General features: G+C 35.6%; 2 protein-coding genes across 2 annotated transcripts; both read right to left on the bottom strand.

Moving 5' to 3' along the window:
• Positions 1-1,403: 1,403 nt before the first annotated feature.
• On the bottom strand, positions 1,404-8,949 carry LOC111987703 (serine/threonine-protein kinase RUNKEL). The gene is made up of 11 exons (XM_024019424.2): positions 8,750-8,949; positions 8,538-8,627; positions 7,956-8,008; positions 7,731-7,806; positions 6,744-6,805; positions 6,566-6,644; positions 6,410-6,469; positions 4,618-6,261; positions 3,498-4,367; positions 1,760-2,885; positions 1,404-1,676 (listed from the first exon to the last, which is right to left on the bottom strand). The coding sequence occupies exons 1-10, from the start codon at positions 8,795-8,797 to the stop codon at positions 1,770-1,772; spliced, it is 4,098 nt and encodes a 1,365-aa protein (XP_023875192.2). The 5' UTR covers positions 8,798-8,949; the 3' UTR covers positions 1,404-1,676; positions 1,760-1,769.
• A 4,052-nt stretch (positions 8,950-13,001) lies between these two features.
• Positions 13,002-14,346, bottom strand: LOC111987709 (UDP-glycosyltransferase 92A1). Its single transcript, XM_065764077.1, has 2 exons — positions 13,337-14,346; positions 13,002-13,236 (listed from the first exon to the last, which is right to left on the bottom strand). Exons 1-2 carry the CDS (start codon positions 14,344-14,346, stop codon positions 13,002-13,004), a joined length of 1,245 nt encoding a protein of 414 aa, XP_065620149.1.
• Positions 14,347-17,079: the final 2,733 nt, after the last annotated feature.

A 17,079-nucleotide genomic window follows, 5' to 3' on the forward strand; every position in this document is an offset into this window, starting at 1 on the left:
CATCAGAATTAAGGTTAGGAGATAAAGAAAGCAAAGGTGAGACCATGAAAGCCATGATGATGTTGATGAGTGCTCCTAAATGAAACCAAAAGGAGGCCATTCTAATCATGAAGAAATCAATTTCCCCCTTATTGGAGATTGTTATATACTAAAAAAAAGTAATGAATGTTTTCCTAAGGAAAAGCAGAGGAACTTTGGTGTTTGTAACTATGTGGGCTATAATGGAAGTTATGATTTGGGCCTTAAAAAGGTATGACTACTAAGTTCTGGGTAGGGCCAAGTGCCAAATGGTTAGTGGTTAAGGGATGAAGATGAGAAAAAACAGGTTGGCATGTATGGGAAAGAGACAATGATCAGTAGACTTTTGTTGTGATTTGTTTGGTAGCATAGGATTTCCCTTTTGCCTTTTAGCCCGTGATGGTGGGCTCTCCCTGAATTAATAATCAAGTGGAATCCTAACGCCTAATCCATCCATTTAGCTGATTATGAAAATGACAAAATCCAAGACCAAAACCGAAGTAAGATAAAATGTCACATCATTCATTGCAGGTCATTGGAGATGCTATAAAAGAGTATTTGGAACCAGTAAATTTACAAGTTTGCAATACACGCAAGCACTATTCTAAGTTGTATTAGATTTTCCACGATTATTCTAAGTTAAAATTGAGCTGTAAACTTAAAGAGTGTTCAGACTGTATTCGTGTTTGATCTCATATGTATTTAATTAATTCATTGGTAAGAAAATACAGACAAACTAAAAATATTAAAAAAATTGTCAGAGAATTTTGTAATTCTGCATAGAAAAACAACTAATTGGAGGGTGAAAATTTTTATAAGGTAGATGAAAACTTTATGAACATCAAACTTTAACCAAAGGTAGTAAGTACTACTGTTTTGAAATTATGAATAGAAAACCAACAAATTGGAGGGTGAAAATTTTGTATTAGGTAAATGACGACTTTATGAACATCAAACTTTAATCAAAGGTAGTTAAGTACTAGTACTGATAATATTTGCAGTCACATGGGACCTTAAGACACTGCATACCCATGAAGGCCATGACCCAACCCATATAAAGACTAAAAAAGTAACCTCTCCCCTAGCCCCAAAATCACGGGATTTCACCAAATTGGTCATCATTTAGCAGCCTATAGATGCCAAAGGTTGTCTCTTCAAGTTCATAAAATGAAATTGAAAGCAACAATACGTGCCAAACTGCCGATGCCAAAGCATGTGGTGGGTGCTGATGGAATGCACGAACTGTGTGACTTTTTACTACAGGGAAAAGAAAATACTAGTGGATAACTGTTCTCAACAAAAAATAAAATAAATAACAGTACCAGTAACAGAGATGCTTCCATTGCCTTTATCCAATGGAACTGAGCATATTTAATTCCTATAAAAAAAAAAAGTAAATATATTTCATTTTATACCGACATCACCATAACTTTGAAGTTTGAACAAAGGAAGAAAGGAAAGACGACAGTGATTTGATTGAATTGCTATTAAGCGAATTCTAGAAAAAAAAATTCAATTTAATATGTCAAGAAAGATACAAAGTATACTTGAAATTATACAATTGAGCTATGAGCAAAAATGTATAACATTATACAGAAAAATTTTGACATCCTGAAGCATGTCTAACGTTTTCACATTTCAATGAATGTTCACTGTACCTGCAAACAAGAAGCAATCAACAGATTGAGAAACCATAAATTTTATGAAACAAAACAATAGATTAATGAAACAAATATACTACCTTGAGAACATCAAATGCACCGAGGTAGCCGCTGCAGTTCCAATGCCACATTCAAAGCAGCATTGGCTAAAGCACGTACACCTGAACTTTTAAGTTCAGATACAATAGCTTCAACCCTTGAAATCTCATGTACAGAAATTGATAATATCATTGCTTGTGAGAGATATTGCCTACAAGAATAACCAAGAGCATGCAACACCCGCAGCACAAGCAAGTGAGAGGTGGCCCTGCTTGAAGACTCGAGAATTGCACTAACCTTAGGGAGATTAGTCAGAAGACCAGTGGTGGCTTCCCTTGGAGCTGCCATAAGCAACAATACCACACATTCAGAGGCTATATCTGCAACATTTGCTTCATGGGACTCACTTAACTCCAGCAGTACACCTACATTGCTACCAAAGTCCATAATGTCTCTTATGCTTTGCTGCTGATCGACTGCACTGTTTTCCTCCGCAGAACCATCACTTAAGAGAGTTGGTTCTTTTGTGTAGATGAAGCCTTTTCTGCTGCTGATTGATCGTAGAAGGAAAGCCCTACACAGGCCAAGAGTTGGTTCAAGAAAATCCTCCATATCCTTTGCATAAACAAATTCCAAGAGGTTTCCAATCCTCCTGACTACTTTTAGTTGGGAGAGTAATTTGGATTCCATTTCAGGAGCAGATGCCAGAGCCAGACACAGCTTGACATTGTTTACATTTGCACTGGAGAGATCACCGAGCAAAAACTCAAAGCATTGCGAAACTATCTTCAGATGTAGAATGTTTGAAATTCTAATGTAGTTAAACTCAATGAACATCACAAGAAGCTTCTGTGCATACATTGGAATGGGATCTTCATCTTCAATCAAGGCAGGGTAGAGAGGGAGGAAATGTGTATTAGCTATGGACTTCAAATCTTCTGATCTTTGCTCATCATTAAATGGTTCGTCAAAAAAAATGACCATTACATCAAACAAAATTTTCAGGCACAAAAATCTGGCATCACCATCCTTGTTTCCCTTATAAAGAACAGCTAAGCTGGGGAGAATTTCGCGAATGAAAATGAAAGGGTTTTCAAGAATTACAGGGGACTCTTCTGTCACAGATTCAAGAACTCGAAGAAGGGTTATTTGGAAGTCATCCCTGCCCTGGAAATCAAATAATAAAGGCAATTTGCATATTAGATCAATGTCACATCATTTTTTTTTGTCAAGGTTAGAAGTTCACCATATAGCCAAGATAATTGTGTCAATCTCATCCTACAAATCATTTCCAATTGCCATGAGCTTCTTCATTTAGTTTTTAACTTATTTTGTTTATGTATAGCTTTTTAAAACCTCACATTTTCGAATATAAGTATACTTTAACCCATTTTCAGCAAAAGCCAAAGAAGCTGATGCCATACGAATACTAGTTAAAGATATCTATGTAAGGAACCATTTCATGTTTTTTTAGTGATTAATTTAGCAAAAAGTGGTTCACTAAACATGGCAGACTTGCGCAGTCAGTTTACCAATCACATCCACCACTACTTCATCTTACCAAGACAGTATTCAAGCCCCTGGCAAGTTGCACATTTTCCCATTTTTCAGACATTGACTGTTGAAAGAGCTAGCCAACTATACAGATTTTAGCATCAGTACTCCTTGAAACTTTAACAGAAATGCAACTCAACTCAGATGAGAAATGAGGCTATCTTGTCAAAATGCAGAAACTATATATAATTAAAATTGGAAAATGGCTCAGCTGCAGCCACCTACCTGAAATGGGGTCTCAACAAGTTTGATTAAATTTGCCAACTGCTGCAGGACATGATGGCTGACTACCTTGCGCTTAAAAGATGAGCTCCCGAGTAGATGAAGAACAACAGGAAACATATGAATATTAGTCTTTGGAGCAGTTCGACTGCTGAGAGCAGAGATATGCCCATGGCGCCTTCCTGCCATTATTTGCTGAATATCTCCAGTTATGGTATCCAATAAACCTGGTATAGTGGATGCCACAACATTCACAAATGCATCTAAACACTGCTTCACAAAGTTGTCCTTCTCTTTTGCTAGCCTGTCCACAGCAGAAAGCAACCTAGCATTGCACAAAAAGTGTGGCAGCCATCTCCTACCATTCTTGCAAAGGAGAGCCACAAATACAAGTGCCTTTCCCTTCAAAACTTCACTACCCTGCTCAATGAGAGACAAAAGGCTCAGGACAAGGTTCTTATCCTCTGCCAAAGGTAGAAGATACCGACCAATACTAGTGAATGTATGGCTTCCAAGCATGGCCATGTTTAAAAGGTTCAAGCTAATTTGCTGCTCACGTGGACTGCCCTTGACAAGGGCAGATGCAATTTCCTTGAAGGAAAGTTTCTCTATAACTGATTGAATGCTGGAAGGATTGAAACGAACCAAGCGGACCAAACATGATCCTGCTGTGAGTCTTATGCTCTCCTGTTTCCCTGAAGCCCTATATATATAGCTCACATTACTAATCACATCCTGGCTGGTGAAACGAGCTCCCCAATGCCCTCCTTGACTGCAGATATTCTCAATTGTCCTCAATGCATAAAGTTGAGTCATATCATCCTCACCTTTTCGTAATATTGATGACACTAATGAAATCAATGAATTTGAAACCTGCCCCAAGGAATGTGAGTTATCTATAAAGAAAATGATGTAGAAGAACATGAAGATTGCACAAAGGACTCAACACCATCTCTATAAAGTAAAAGTTATCTCAGTATATCATTCATGAGACTTCAAGTGATAGGTAGATATGTTACGATTTTTTTTTACTTAAAGAATTGAAGAGTCAAATTTAGATTAATTAAGCGCCAAACAATTTGGCGCGCACACAAAGGTTATGGCAATAAAATAGGAAGCTAACCTGCCAGCCAGATGTGGATTTATAGTCCTTTGATGGAGATTCAGGTGGATTATTCTCTCTAGTTTGATCATTTTGAGTTGATATATAGAATAGCAGCTCACCTAAAGCAGCCATAGAAAACCTCCTCACTTTATCCTGCTTATCCCTAAGGCCATCAGAAAGTGAACCTAAAATCCCAGAATTAGCCAAATCATCTTTAATAAAAGTTGAATGCCTTATCAGCAAGCCAACCAGTGATGCAAGTTGAACGCGTAAAGCAGAGACCTTGGATTGTCTGAGCATTTTAACAAGAATGAGCATTATTGGCCCATTGGTCAAGATATTAGCTGCATCAGCATTAGTGCTCAACATCTCAAGGTATCTGATCACATTCTGCTTCTCCCCAATGCTAGTGTTCCCACTCAAAATGGACGTAATCCTACCGTTCAGGGCATCCAACTGCTCTTCAGGCATCTTCACAAAATCTGATGCTTGTAAGGCCTCAAAAGGAAGTGAAGGAATCACCTCCAATAGTTTATCAGCTTTTCTGCTTGGCATTACAGGTCTGACTGAGAGATCAGATGGATGCCAAAGAACCTGGGAAATGTTATTAGAAGATTTTGAAGAATCAGAGTCAGGGACCGATCCAGAACCATCTTTAATTCTCTGATTTTTAAGCTGAGGACTGACACTGGGAGGGGTAGCAGCCACTTCAATATGCTCTGAAGATGATTCCTGGTCCAGTGGTTTTGATTCATCTGGGGCAGGCATATTAACAGGAGTATCAAACTGGTGTGTGTTATTTTCAACATCTTCTACCTTCCCCTGATGCTGATCTTGACTTGACATCTTGTCTTCGGGCGTACAAGTAATGCTATCAGATTCATCATGTGCCTCATCTTCAGCATTTTCATTAAAATCAAGTTCCATATCAGTATTCTCGATTTTGACTTCAGCATCATTTTCAGAGCCATTAGGCAAGGGCCTCCTGTAGTTTTCCTTCTCGTTCTCCCTCTGTAAGTTTGTCTTTGCTATTCTTGAAAGTCTTAAAAGATTCACACCTCTAGTGGCACTAGGACGGTTTTTCTGCTTCTCCTCAACTACTCTACCAGAAGCCTTGGTCTGAGTTCTGCGGCCACTTTGTGTACCCTTGATTGGTGTCTCATATCCTCTTGATCCTAAAACAGAATTCTCATCCTGTTTTGGAGCCCCTTTTACATCTTTTTCACGGTACTTAGGAGGGGTCTTGTTTTGGAGAGATTTATCACCATTACGTTCTGAAAGACATGGTCTAGCATATTGTTCTATCATGTTAGTGAAAGCAGGCTGAGGAGGTAAAGGCACTGGAGTGAATCTAGTTCTCCAAAAAGCATGTCCACAAAGCTCAGGCCATTGAATTCTTTCTGCTGGATCTTTTACTAGCAAAGAATTGATTAGATTGACAAAAGGGCGGCTTGGATTACCTGGGAGAGGTGGAACTGGATCTGAGAGGATGGATCTTACTAGTTGAGTAAATTCTCCCCCCATGAAGGGAGGCCTCCCTGCATAACACTCATACAGTACACAACCAAGGGCCCAGAAATCAGATGCATAAGAATGGACACCCCCATCCTCAAACAGCTCAGGAGCCATGTAAAATGGTGTTCCACGTTTAGCTTGCGGCAACTAAACAAGTTCATAAGAATCAAACTACATCAGCAACTGTTTAATAATAGAAAAAAATGGTAGATGGAGAAATTCAAAATAATTATCATCGAGTCAATTTAAACTTTGTATACAATATCAACTATTGCAATAGTTGGTAAAAACATACCAAGGATGAAGGAGTTTTGGATATTTCACTTAATTTTCTAGCCAACCCAAAATCACATAGCTGCAAGGCATAATGATTGTAGAATAATTATTCAAGTCGATATCATAACCACTGGCAGTAGCCTAACTATACAAGAAAAATAACATGTGAAAGCACCTTTGTACGTCCATTTTCATCCAATAAGATGTTTGAGGGCTTCAAATCACAATAAATAATTCCCTTGGAATGCAAATACCTGACAATAGAGATGATTTTCTCAACATAGCTCAAGAATAATACATGTACTAACTCTACCCTAAAAAATAAAAAGGAAAATCAACGATAATTTGCATACTGCAAAGCTTTGAGAAGGTCGCGTGCAATATCATGAATTGAATCTTCTGGTAGTTGACTATCCTGCATCTCAGTCACGAAAATGTTAGTAATGTGAATCATGCCATTATAAGCATGCTTCAGCTCAGATATTACATACCCATATTGCATATCCTTGTTTCTATGTTAACTGTATAAACCCAGAATAAATGAAAATTTCAAATGATAGTATGACATGGTATTAAAAGTATGCAAATTAAAAGTATTTTGCCTCAGCATTAATTATGATATTTCCCCATGCTTTACAACCAAAGTTTAATGATATATGATCTCTGAATTAGATTAACTCAAAGGGGATAGAGTTAAAGAAAGATGAAGAAACATTGAAGCCAGTGAAATGATGAAACAATTACATCACTTTAAATTGGCAAGCTTCTTAAAAGCTATAATGCATTGTGCAGGAACTATTATGAGTTTCTAAGAAGAATATGTTACACATCCACACTTTCCCCTTTCCAATGTTCTAGTGATTTACAAACCATAGAAAACACTAATCAGCTTCATTGAAGTCAATCTTATATATATATATATATATATAGAGAGAGAGAGAGAGAGAGAGAGAGATAATAAGTTGGTAACCATTATTGCCTAATTGAAAAGAAGTTAATATAACGAGGGTCATGACCCAAAAGGAGTTGATTGAACACTAGGACACAATAATTTGTCTTTGGTACACAAAAATCAGTGTAACAAGGACACTCATAATTTATCGGTTAAGCTTGTTAGGCAACAACACCTACATCCACAGTCCACATCCATGGTTAAATCACATTTTTGAAGATGTTGTATTCAATAACTCATATCTGCATTTGGTTGACGGCCAAGGGTGTGTCCTTGTACATACTTACTACATAAGCAGTTGGATTACCCACAGCATTATCGATAAAATTAAAAGACCAGAAAACTTCCAAGTCCTTTCCTGCTCAGCCTTTCAAAAGAAATGCATTACCTGACATAATAAGGTCATGAGATCCCCTCCAACACAGTACTCCAAAACTAACACAAAGTGAGCAGATGTTTCATACCTGATATACAAGTTTAAAGAACGAGAGAGATTGTGGGCACATAATAATTCAAATATTAATTCCAAAAGGAAGAACAAAACTGAAAGTTTCAAAAGCAATCATCTAGTCAAGCAGCTAATTCTGTGTTTCTGTATTTGAACAAGCATTACCACGAGTAAAATTGGAGTACATTTGGGTGATCTAGAGAGTGGAGAACCCTAACCTGCACGCAATGCACCAAAAAAGAACAAATCAATTCAAATAAACAAAAAAAAAAAACACCATACTCTGCATATATTAATATAAAAAAAAAAAAATGCAAACCCATGTGTTCGGATTAAATTATTTTCATCAAATTATTTTGTTTATTGTGTAAAACTATCGCTCTTCCTTCAAAAACGCAACACTTTAAAAAGCTGTACATCGTCTTCTGAGGTGAAAATAAACTCCAAACAAGGCCTTATACCATTATATGAACTCATTGTATTGCAAAAGTACTTCCTAAACAAAACAAAAACAAAAGGGCAGCTCAATTAACATGCTTGTTTGGCATCAAATTAAAAGCAATACCATATTCGATCCAAATAAATATTAATATAAATTCCAGAATTAGTAACTCAAATTGTGATTCAAATAAAAAATAAAAAATAAAAATCACTCCAACCAAACCAAGCATCAACTTGCATTTTCAGGGATCAACAAAATTTACACAAATCGATTCCGAAAAAAAAAAGGGAAAATCGTTGGCTTACTTCTTGAAGAACCTTGCTCTTCTGCAACTTATCGACGCTCTTAATCGCGAAGTACTCGATGGTCTTCTTCTTTCTACCTTTGTACACAGTCTACAAAATCCAAAATTGGAAATAAACAAACAAACAAACATTAATAAATAAATCAAACTAGGTTAAGTTACTGTAATTGGAAATTTTGAAAATAGAAACTTCGGTTTGAGCAAGAATGGTACCGAGTATTTGCCTCTGCCAATGGCTTGGTAGATGTGGTAGTGGTTCATTGTGGCTGAGCTAGGGTTTCGATTTGAGTTTCAGAGAAAAAGAGAGAGAGAGAGAGAGAGAGAGAGATAGTTTGGAAAATTTTGAGATTGGGAATTTGGGTTTGGATGTGATTATTAGTGCATAAAACACTGCTTTTTACTGTGAAAATTATTGATTGATTGGTCAAATGTGAGAGTAAGTGAGCGGGAACATAGAGAAATGAATTAAAAATTTAAAATAAAATTTGTAAAATTTGAGTTTAGTTTAGAGGATAAGGTAGGCCTTGTATCCAAACAGGAATAAATCATGGGAATCAAAAATCAATACGTTGAAAATTTGAATTTGTGGGAGGTGGGGAAGTGCGCTGTGGAAGCGGGTGCACTGTACGGGTGAACTTGACAGCCAATTTACGCTGGCCACGTCATTTTGTTAGTCCACGTGATGGACACGTGATGAGATAGAGTTGTATTCATTTTCTTGTTAAACAAAATTGAGTTTATTTATGGATTATTTAATTAACTTATTTGTTTTCAAATATAATAAATACTAAATGTTAATTGAAATTATATTATTTGAGTTAATTATATAAATTTATTTTTGTTTATCAATTATAAAAATTAGATTCATCAATATTGTATATTTTTTGAAATTTGTACAAAGTAGTATTTGATTGAATGAGGAAACTCTCAAAATCTATTCTTTAATTGAGTAAATGTTATAACATAATCATTAATCACAATAATAGTTATTGGAATATGTATCTCAGTATATGTAATGGTCCGTTTGGTAAAAAAAATTTGAAAATTGTTTCATGTTATTTAAATGCTCAAACATGTGAGGCCTAAAAGTTGTGTTTATTTAAATTATAGCTCTCACTTTAGGTGATTTAAAGCACATATTTAGAAAACTCCTTCAAATGTGTTTTCATAACTCAAGTAAAAATTTTGAGTGGCATTATTATAAATATTTTTAAAAATGTGGACCCCCACATTGTGTCACTAAAAGTAATTTTTTTCTTCAAAATTCATACTCATACTAAACACCCAATTGTGTTTTATTAATTTATTTATTTCCTACCATAATAAAAAATAAATTATAGCATAAATTATATTATATGAATTAATTAAAAAGATGATTTTGTTGATTAAATTATTAAAAATAGATTCACCAATATTATACTGTTTTGAAGTTTGAGATGGTGTAACAAAGCACTCAAAATCTATTATTGAATTTGAGTTTATATTATGACATAAACATTAATCATAGTAGTTATCAACAAGGTTGGCTCAATGCATTTTGAAGCCTGACCCATGAAGAATTGAGTCCCACCATGGAAATCCTAAAAGGGGCTACCCAACCAAGGACTTTAGTGAAAGTTTTTTCTAGAATTTTTTTTTTTCCATTTAACATTATTTTATTAAGCATTTTGTTGGTTGGCATGTTTTCAAAATTAATTCAATAACTAGCATCTCGAGTGCCTTAGACTCAAGTTTCTCACGAAACTTGAGTCTAACAGATTCAAGTTCTATTTGCTAGCAACAACTGATGTGGAACTTTTAATCCACCTGTAACTTGAGGCTATAACCCTTGATTTGTTTAAATCAAACTCAAGCCCCTAAGGGTAAGTTGCTGAGTTTATATCCCAAAAGAAATCAAGTCTTAGAGACTCGATATTACTTTAAGGAACTTGAGCATCTAAGACTCGAGTTTCATGTGGAAAATAGTCCAAGTCAGCAATCAGAACTCGAGCCTCTAGGGATTGAGATGCTAGTTTACTAAAATGTTACAAAAATGTGCCTACTGGCGAAATTGTTAAGAAACTAATGTTAAATAGCAAAATTTCCCTTGTTTTCATAAGGTGGCATCTATGCCATTTACCAAAGAATTGTCAAAATCTATTCATGATGTCACAACTCACAACTAATTTATACGAATTGGGAATTGGATAGTCCACGATGGGAAACTTGAACAAGAGTAAAATCTGAATAATACTAGTCTTAGATTGATTACAAACGCAAAACAAAGCTTGTCCAGGATACAAACATCCAAAAGCAAGTACAAACTCACTCTGTAGTACTTCTCTCTTTTTTCTCTCTCTAATTTCTCTACCCCCACATGTGTGTATAAAGTCTTTACATATAACCCCCCCCTCCCCCAGCTCCTCTTTCCTGGAACGTGCTGTCATCACGTAGGTTATGGGATGCTTGTCCCATTAGACATCTTATCCTTTCTTTTCATGGTGAAGATAGACTTTAGGGCTTAAAGTAGTATCTAGGTTGGTCATTTAGCAATAAATACGACTGTGTCAGGTAGATGTATCTAATTAATGCGGAGATAACTATTACTTTATCCAGGAGTTTCTAGTTCCTTGGTAAAGCTTATCCGAGATGTCATATCTAATTGGCCTTGGTGGACAAGCATGGGACCCTTTACCAAGGTTGGGCCTTTAACTTGCTTATTGAGCTCAGGGTCTTTCTCTTTTTGGTAGGGATTGGGCCTGCTTCATTGGAAGGCCCAAATAATTTAATGTGGAGAGAGAGAGAGAGAGAGAGAGAGAGAGAGAGAGAGAGAGAGTGTGTGTGTGTGTGAAATTTAAGGAGATTAATTTACTCTAGAATTAGTAAATATTTAAGCAATAAACTTTTCATAAGTCATATAGTAAATGAGACTCATTATAAGGTGTCAAATATTTATGATGTGTACAAATCACTATTTGTCATCTGGCATTGTAGGTTTGTATCACTCTTAAAGATTACACTTGTCATTTTTATATGCTTTAACAAAGGAATACATGTCATCACTTTGTACATCTATCAGTTGTGGGTTCCAACTTTTATAATAGATATAGATCCAACTTTTAGGCATAGAGAACCGGGCATGCCTGTTAATTCCATGAACCTGCATGAACCGTGTGGTCCAACCTCAGTTCAAGCATGCCTATTAAATAAGAAAAAATCAGAAAATGCACTTACCAAGTTTGGAACCTAGACACGGTCAAAGATGCAGCTAGAGCCTAACCACTCAGCCCAGCTTGCAAGTTGATGCTAAAAAAAAAAAAAAAAAAAAAAATATTTGAAGTAAACTTAAAGCAAATTTTTTTTTATTTATAAAAACAACTTAACACAATTTATTCTACTTAATTAAATTATCCATCTCTTATAAGGAATAAAAAAAATATATAATTAAAATCCTTCAAAGATATTCAACTTTACTTCAAAAATTAATCATAAATTTTAATGTTTTTATGGTTATTATTTTATTTTATTAACTTTCTTATTTAATTATTAAATATATGTTTGAAAATCATTAAATTTCCCTCATATATATAGATATATTAGTCAATTTTTCTAGTTTTATAAATTTAATATCTATATTTAGGCTTTAATTAATTATTAAATTAATTATGACATCATCACATTTCGACCCCGGTTCAACCTCGGTTAGACCTCAAAAACCTTGAACCTCTCCATTTTTCGGTTCAATGAATAGTCCAGATTTCAAAACCATGTTATTAAGTACTAATCAAAGGTCTTTCTCAAACAAAGAAAAAAAAAGTATTAAGCAAAGGAAACATTGCGTACCTAGTGGAATAATGGAGATAGTCATGGGGAGAGTGAGCAAGGTTGGGATAATGTTGACTTCAAATATCTGTATACAGAAGCTGGCAATGACATATTTCCTATCCAGTGAGGGGGATGGTTGGCTTATAGAGCATGTGTATGTATATTCTACACTAGTGGTGGGATCTCAATATAGTTGCCTATGTATATTTTAATATTCTTTTATAGGAACTTCTGAAAAGTAAAACTGTATTAATTTATGAGATGGCTAGGGTTGTATTAGGATCAAATTGGTTTTTTGTGTGTTATGCGTGTGATCGTACACACAATTAAAAAAAAATGAAAGAGGAATAGTGCATGCATATTGCATTTCTCTTGATGCCTGACCATTGAGAAATCTATATTCCCCCTCTATTATTCCACGAGTACTTTTACATCATGCGAGTCGTAATGACATTTTTCATGATGTGATACAGTACAATCTAATACACTAGGTAACACACCAGGCAACTAAAGTTGCTAAGTATTCTATTTTAGCTCATGCATATATGGCAGTTTGTTGATGAGATCATTTCAAGATAGAGCTTTTCTTTATTGAGGTTGCTGTGCCTAGGAAATCACTGATGGCTTTAATAGATGATCCTTCAAATTCTTCTCCTCCTCTTTACGCATCCTCCATCTTCTCCTTCATTTGATTGGCCTTTCTTCTCATCTCCTCTCCTTTCTCTGTTTTTCCCAATACCGTCTTGATCACCCTTGCAATCTCGTCATGTTTGGTCTCAGAGTCAACCCCTCTTGCAACCTCAACGCAAACACCAACTTCATTTTCCAGCATCTGGGAGTTAAAGCACTGCTCTCTACCAAGTGGCCAGCCTATGATTGGTACCCCTTGACTCAAGCTTTCCAGAAATGAGTTCCAACCACAGTGGCTGAGGAATGCACCTATGGACTTGTGAGATAAAATTTCTTGTTGGGGAGCCCATTTATGTACTAAGAGACCTTGATTTTTTTTCTCTTATTCTTTCTTTAAAGCCATCAGGCAACCACTCGACTGTGAAGTCTTCAGTTGGATTGAAACCAAATGGTGGCCTAATGACCCAAATAAATGCCTTGTTGCTTGCCTCTAAACCTAATGCCAATTCCATCATTTGTGAAGGTAAAATGGTGCCATATGATCCAAAAGATACATACAGAATTGAAGCTGGTGGGTGGAGATCTAGCCATTCGCAACAACTCTCGGTTTTTGAAGAAAGTTTCTCACTTCTCTCTTCTTGGTTATAGGCATCATTCTTCATGGAAGAGCAGGCTGGTCCAATCATCCAAACTGGCTTCCCTCCCATTTTCCTTTTAAAATATTGTACACCAATATCCCCTAATCCCTCCATGGTATTTAAGAGAATTGCATCAGAGCAAAAGCAATGTGAGAACTGCCGTGTCCGGAAAAGCCACAAAGCATTGTTACTATCAGTAAGCCTGAGATCATTTCCAAGTTGTGATTGTTGAATTTTGGATGCTTCAGGAAAGTCAGGCAGCAAAAATTCCTGATCATCAGTCTGGAATTGGTGTACGTTAAGAGAGAGGGAAAAATATATGGCCATGCTGTAACCAGCCCCAGCAATGAATACTGCATGATAAATTCCAAGCTCATTGGCAACTTTGATTGTCCATCCCAAGAACATATCTGAGATGATACACATGGGGGCACAACCATCGTGTTTGGAAATGTCGATGAGGAGGCTTTTGAAGGGAGATTCAAGATTTTCTGAGGCTTCCATGAGGCGGATGACTAATTCATGAGACAGTGTATCTGTGTTTTCTAGATCAGGCGGGAGACCATAGTTAGTCCCTTGGAAAGGGATTTCAGCAAGCCTTATGTTGGTTTTGGAAGGGAGAGAAGATTTGAGTCTTGGGACGTTAAGAGGGGTGTTTACTATGGTAACAGTGTAGCCCTCCTTTCGTTCCAACTGTCTTGCAAGTGCCATGAAAGGATTGAGATGGCCAGCAGCCATGAAAGGGAACATGACAATGTTTCTTTCTTCTCTTCCATTGGCCGTGGCAACAATGAGAGTGGAAACAGGGAATGGGAAGTTAAGGAGAAGCAGAGAATTGTGGTGGGGGATTGGAAATGCGGTGTCCTATTTATTTGCAGAGTACGTGCGAGAAGACACAAACATTGTTTCCGTGCAAAACGAAATGGTACTCCAATAAATGTAGGCCACCTAATACAAGGATTAATTAATTAAGGGTCATTCTACGTTACCTACATTTTTTTTTTTGTGCGGGTACAGTGTCCACTTATAGATTTAACAATTGATTTCACTTATTTTGATTCAAGCCGTTGATATGATTTTAATAAATTACCAATTACCGGTCAAGAATGTAACATATAAAGTAAAACACTCAAACAAAGGAAAAAACATGGGTCATTCTACAGTACCTACATTTTTGTGTGTGGGTATGGTACCAACTTATAGATTTAACCATTGATTTCACTTGTTTTGATTCAGGTCATTGATATGATTTTAATGAATTACCAATTACCGGTCAAGAAGGTAACATATAAAGTCAAACACTTAAACAAAGGAAAAAACATGGGTCATTCTACAGTACCTACATTTTTTTGTGTGGGTATGGTACCCACTTATAGATTTAACCATTGATTTCACTTGTTTTGATTCAGGTCGTTGATATGATTTTAATGAATTACCAATTACCGGTCAAGAATGTAACATATAAAGTCGAACACTCAAACAAAGGAAAAAACAGGGGTCATTCTACAGTACCTACATTTTTTTGTGTGGGTACGGTACCCACTTATAGATTTAACCATTGATTTCACTTGTTTTGATTCAGGTCTTTGATATGATTTTAATGAATTACCAATTACCTGTCAAGAAGGTAACATATAAAGTCGAACACTCAAACAAAGGAAAAAACAGGGGTCATTCTATAGTACCTACATTTTTTTTTGTGTGGGTACGGTACCCACTTATAGATTTAACCATTAATTTCACTTGTTTTTATTCAAGCCGTTGATATGATTTTAATGAATTACCAATTACCGGTCAAGAATATAACATATAAAGTCAAACACTAACAAAGGAAAATGAGAACGTTAAAATAAATAAGAGGAAATATACAAAAAGATAGGATTTGAGATTTTTTTAAAAAAATTCGCTTAAAAATAAGGGTGGTTTCATTGATGAAAAGATAAGGGAAAGTTGCTAAAGATAGTTTAGACATGTGTTGAGGAGAGCAATTACTGCACCGGTAAGAAAGTGTGAAATGGTTGAAAGAATGAAAAAAAGCAGAAGAAGATAAAAATAATAGTAATATTAGTAGAAATAGGTAGAAATGATATATGTCAATTAAAGAAGTAATAGAGGCTATGAATTTGATAGAGAGATAGAGTTTCGCTCGTTAAGTTTTGATTAAACAAAAATAATTTTGTTTTAAAAAAATGATAATGATGAGTTTGAGTTTAAGTTGAACTTGTTAGTGAGATAAAGTTTCACTCCTTGTTAAGTTTAGACTAAACAAAAATAATTTTATTTAAATAAAATAATAATTTTATTTAAATATTAAGTACTGACGTGAAAAATTGTGAGAGTTTTAAAGGTTTCAGTTATATATATATATAGGGGTAATTACAATTTACCTACCTGTGGTTTGCCTCAAATTTAACTTACCCACCTGTGGTTTCATTTTTGGCACTTTATCTACCCGTGGTTCATTCCGTATATGTTTCGTAACCCACCTCTAATTATTTCGCTACTCTAACACGTTTCATCAAAAAATCAAATAATAAATCAGATCAAACACTCCTCTCCCACACACTTTCTCACACTTGCTCACCCACTCTAAACCCTTGATTCTACATTGCTACCCACTTGATTTTTAGACCAAGAAATCTAGTGGGTTTTGTTTGTGCAAGGACACCAAGGAAGGAGACCCACCGATTCTTGAAGAAGGGTTGAGCAGTGAAGATACTGGAGCCTACGGTAATTTGTAGTAATCTTTCTATCACCTTTTTTTTTTGTGTTACCATGTGAAGTATTTGCCAATATGAAGCAAGTTCTGTTTCTGCAGAGTCTATTCATGAATATTATATTGGAGTTTTTAAAAGTAGTTTTTGTATTAATCATAGGTAAAATGATATGTAAATTTCACGTAATATGGAGCAATTGTTACATTGCTTGAGTTATGAACCCCACCCTGAATTTGCTTGTACAATACCCTCCACAAATGAAAAACTTATAAATATATGCACTAACCTTGTCCATGTGGGACTCTGGCGACGAGTTGCCTGTCAGATTTCATAAGCATTTAACAGCTTGTTTGAATTTGAAACTATGATACTAAAAGCAATTTAAAATTATTTTGTAACCTTTTTTCATTCTAAATTTAGGGACACCTGCTGCAAGGATGAATTGGTGGGTCTCCTTCTAGAATCTGTGGGTCTCCTTCCTCGGTGTCCTTGCACAAACAAAATCCAATCGATTTCTCGGTTTAAAAATTAGGTGAATAGCAATGTAGAATCAAGGGTTTAGAATGGGTGAGCAAGTGTGAGAGAGTGTGTGGGAGAAGAGTGTTTGATTTGATTTCTTGTTTGATTTTTTGATGAAACGTGTTAGAGTAACAAAATGATTAGAGCTAGGTTACGGAGTATAGATGGAATGAACCACGGATGGGTAAAGTGTAAAAAATGAAACTACATGTGGGTAAGTTAAATTTAAGATAAA

The sequence above is a fragment of the Quercus suber genome, unplaced genomic scaffold (assembly GCF_002906115.3).
Source record: "Quercus suber isolate HL8 unplaced genomic scaffold, Cork oak 2.0 scaffold_540, whole genome shotgun sequence".
Taxonomy (NCBI): domain Eukaryota; kingdom Viridiplantae; phylum Streptophyta; class Magnoliopsida; order Fagales; family Fagaceae; genus Quercus; species Quercus suber.

Bases quoted from the DNA above. Each gene is read 5' to 3' on its own strand.
- LOC111987703 (XM_024019424.2), bottom strand. From the start codon at position 8,797: ATGAACCACTACCACATCTACCAAGCCATTGGCAGAGGCAAATACTCG. The intron at 7,807-7,955 runs GTAATGCTTGTT...CTTGTATATCAG, and splicing joins GTACTCCAATTTTACTCGTG to GTATGAAACATCTGCTCACT. The intron at 2,886-3,497 runs GTAGGTGGCTGC...TTTGATTTCCAG, and splicing joins TTGTTGAGACCCCATTTCAG to GGCAGGGATGACTTCCAAAT.
- LOC111987709 (XM_065764077.1), bottom strand. From the start codon at position 14,346: ATGGCTGCTGGCCATCTCAATCCTTTCATGGCACTTGCAAGACAGTTG. The intron at 13,237-13,336 runs GTCTCTTAGTAC...ATTTCTGGAAAG, and splicing joins ATAAGAGAAAAAAAATCAAG to CTTGAGTCAAGGGGTACCAA.